This window comes from Gymnoscopelus microlampas, assembly GCF_963454915.1.
Source record: "Gymnoscopelus microlampas genome assembly, chromosome: 20".
NCBI classification, from domain to species: domain Eukaryota; kingdom Metazoa; phylum Chordata; class Actinopteri; order Myctophiformes; family Myctophidae; genus Gymnoscopelus; species Gymnoscopelus microlampas.
Genome location: NC_139957.1, coordinates 21766793 through 21769441, shown reverse-complemented (window position 1 = coordinate 21769441; position 2649 = coordinate 21766793). Strand labels below are relative to the sequence as shown.

Below are 2649 nucleotides of genomic sequence, written 5' to 3'. Positions count from 1 at the left end.
CATATCAGCAGAGAACACACATGTTTCTTACCTTATACAAATGAAACATAATATCAGCAATCCTGATGTCCATCGGCTCAAATGTCGGCTCAACTGAAATAACTGAAATCAAAAACAGTTCAGTTAGTCATGAGCGTTTGTTTAACTAAACTAGCCTGTATATAATTTATATCAGCAGAGAACACACTTGTTTCTTACCTTATACAAATGAAACATAATATCAGCAATCCCCCATAGATGCAAATATAATTTTAACTTAAAGCATTGGTACAGGAGAATTGGAGTTCAGCAAGATGCTTTATATTAAGGTTATCCTGATGTCCATCGGCTCAACTGTCGGCTCAACTGAAATCAAAAACAGTTCAGTTAGTCATGAGAGTTTGTTTAACTAAACTAGCCTGTATATAATTTATATCAGCAGAGAACACACTTGTTTCTTACCTTATTGAATTGAATCACTGATATTCTTAGAACTGAACTCTTCTGGCTTTGGCTTCAGAAAAGTCGTTGACAATGGCTTCCATGTCCAACGTTCTTCGGACTCTCTGCTCAATGGAAATCATTGCCAATCCATTGAGTCTCTCCTGTGACATGGTTGAGCGCAGGTAGTTCTTAAGTAGCTTCAAGTAGGAGAAGCTCCTCTCTCCTGATGCAACTGTGACAGGTAAAGTCAAAAGGAGTCGCAGGGCAATGCTTAGATTAGAATAGAGTTCCTGCAGGTTCTCTTTGAAAATGTAGTGCAGCATTTCAGTTGGTGTGGAAATGTGACTTGGAAATGCTTTCACAGCATCTTTCACATCTGTTGCCAAGTCTTGTGCATCCACATCCTTAAGTTGCTCCTCCAATTTTCTGCAACAGGCATTCAGTGTTCTGTTTTCTACAGCCTTCCTCATGTTGTCAGTAGAGTACAGGAACCCAAAAAGAGCAAAGAAATGCTCTACCTGACTAAATCTCTCAGTAATGCTGGAAAGTGCTGTGTCTACTAAGGGGAGGAAAAACTCTCGCCTGAAACGTTGCTCTGGTGTCGACTGGGTCTCCTCTCTACCCTCATAGTCGAACTGACGAGTTTTCGTTCGATGCCGCACCTCTGGAAAAGTCATCTCAATCTCGAGTGATTCTGCAATCTCCCTGGCATCGGTTTGTGCTGTTGCCAGTCCCTCATTGCGGTAATCCTGCAGAAACTGTTTCACACCATCAGTCTCCCTCTTAATTGTCTCAATTGAAATCTTTGGGCTCTGCAGGAGTTTGCTTACTCTGTTGATCTTGTGCAGGATATTATACCAGACCACAACACACAGAATGAATCTCCATGTGCTCAACTCTTTTGACAGGCTCTGAGATGTAGACAAGGTATCTCCATCCTTCTTTTCAATGGCATGTTCTTCCAGAGCAGTCAGAGCCTCCAGCATGCCTGGCATTTGGTAGCGAATTGCTTTAACGCTATCAATGCGACATTCCCATCTGGTTGTGGAGAGAGATTTCACAGTGATCTTCACATGCTTTTGGAGAATTGACCAGCGCTGAACAGAGCCGCTGAATACATTGTAGAGGCGCTGAAGAATTCCAAAGAAAGATGTGGAGTGAACGGAGGATTTGGCAGAGTCAGCCACAACAAGGTTCAAAGTATGGCTGCAGCAGGGAACACACAAAGCTTTTGTGTTAACCTCAAGCACTCTTTTTTGCACCCCCTGCTTGTGCCCCATCATGTTACTGCCATTGTCATACGACTGCCCACGGCAGTTGTTGATGTCCAGGTTCATTTTTTCCAAGTGCTCACAGAAAGTTTCAAAGAGGCCCTTCCCGGTTGTGTCTTCAACCTTGATGAATCCAACAAAGTGCTCTGAAATGGTGGCTTCCACAGATGCCTCACAGCTCACAATGCGTAGCACCATTGACAATTGCTCAGTGTGACTGATGTCTGGTGTACAGTCCATTATGACAGAGAAGTACTTTGCGGCTTCGACTCTCTGGATGATTTTCTCAAGTGTTCTCTTTCCGACTAGCTCAATGATCTCATTTTGAATGCCCTTGCTCAGGTAGTGGTCTTTAACTTGCTTCTCGGAAATTCTTGTGAGGTGTTCCCTCATCACTGGATCAAACTTTGCCATTAGCTCAATCAGCCCCAGGAAATTCCCATTATGGGGCTCATAGAGCTTCTCAATATGTCCTCTAAGTGCCAGATTGTGCTCAGCTAAATGGCAAACTATGGCAATAATTCTACTGAGAACCTCTTTCCATTGCTGGACTTTCAGAGCATTTAGTGCCTGGCTCGTTCTGTCGATCGTTGTCCCAGTTTTCAATCTTTCTCCAAGGTTTATCCATTTTCCCATGTTGTCACGGTGTGATGACGACTTTTCATGGTCTTTCAGTTGTGACACTAAGTTACTCCATGTATGGTAACCATGGCTACTCAAAGCATTCGCCCCTCTCCCAAAGAGCATGCAGCAAAAACAATACACAGCATCACTGTTGGTTGAGTAAATAAGCCATTGGCGGGGTACACTTTCTCCATTTTTCATTATTTTTACATAGTGTGTTGTCGTAAATCGCCGTGGGTTTTTTTCGTTGTTTTGGGGGAAAACAAAATCCTTCACCTGGAGAGGCCCTTTACATATTATGTCACACCGCTCCCTATCACTCAGCTTTTCT

At 43.1% G+C, this 2649-nt stretch overlaps 1 protein-coding gene across 1 annotated transcript; it reads right to left on the bottom strand.

Annotated features, from left to right (window-relative positions):
- Positions 1 to 467: 467 nt before the first annotated feature.
- Positions 468 to 2108, bottom strand: LOC311036043 (zinc finger MYM-type protein 1-like; the record flags this gene model as incomplete). Its single annotated transcript, XM_084044567.1, has 1 exon — positions 468 to 2108. The coding sequence occupies one exon, from the start codon at positions 2106 to 2108 to the stop codon at positions 468 to 470; it is 1641 nt and encodes a 546-aa protein (XP_083900693.1).
- Between the last annotated feature and the right edge of the window lie 541 nt (positions 2109 to 2649).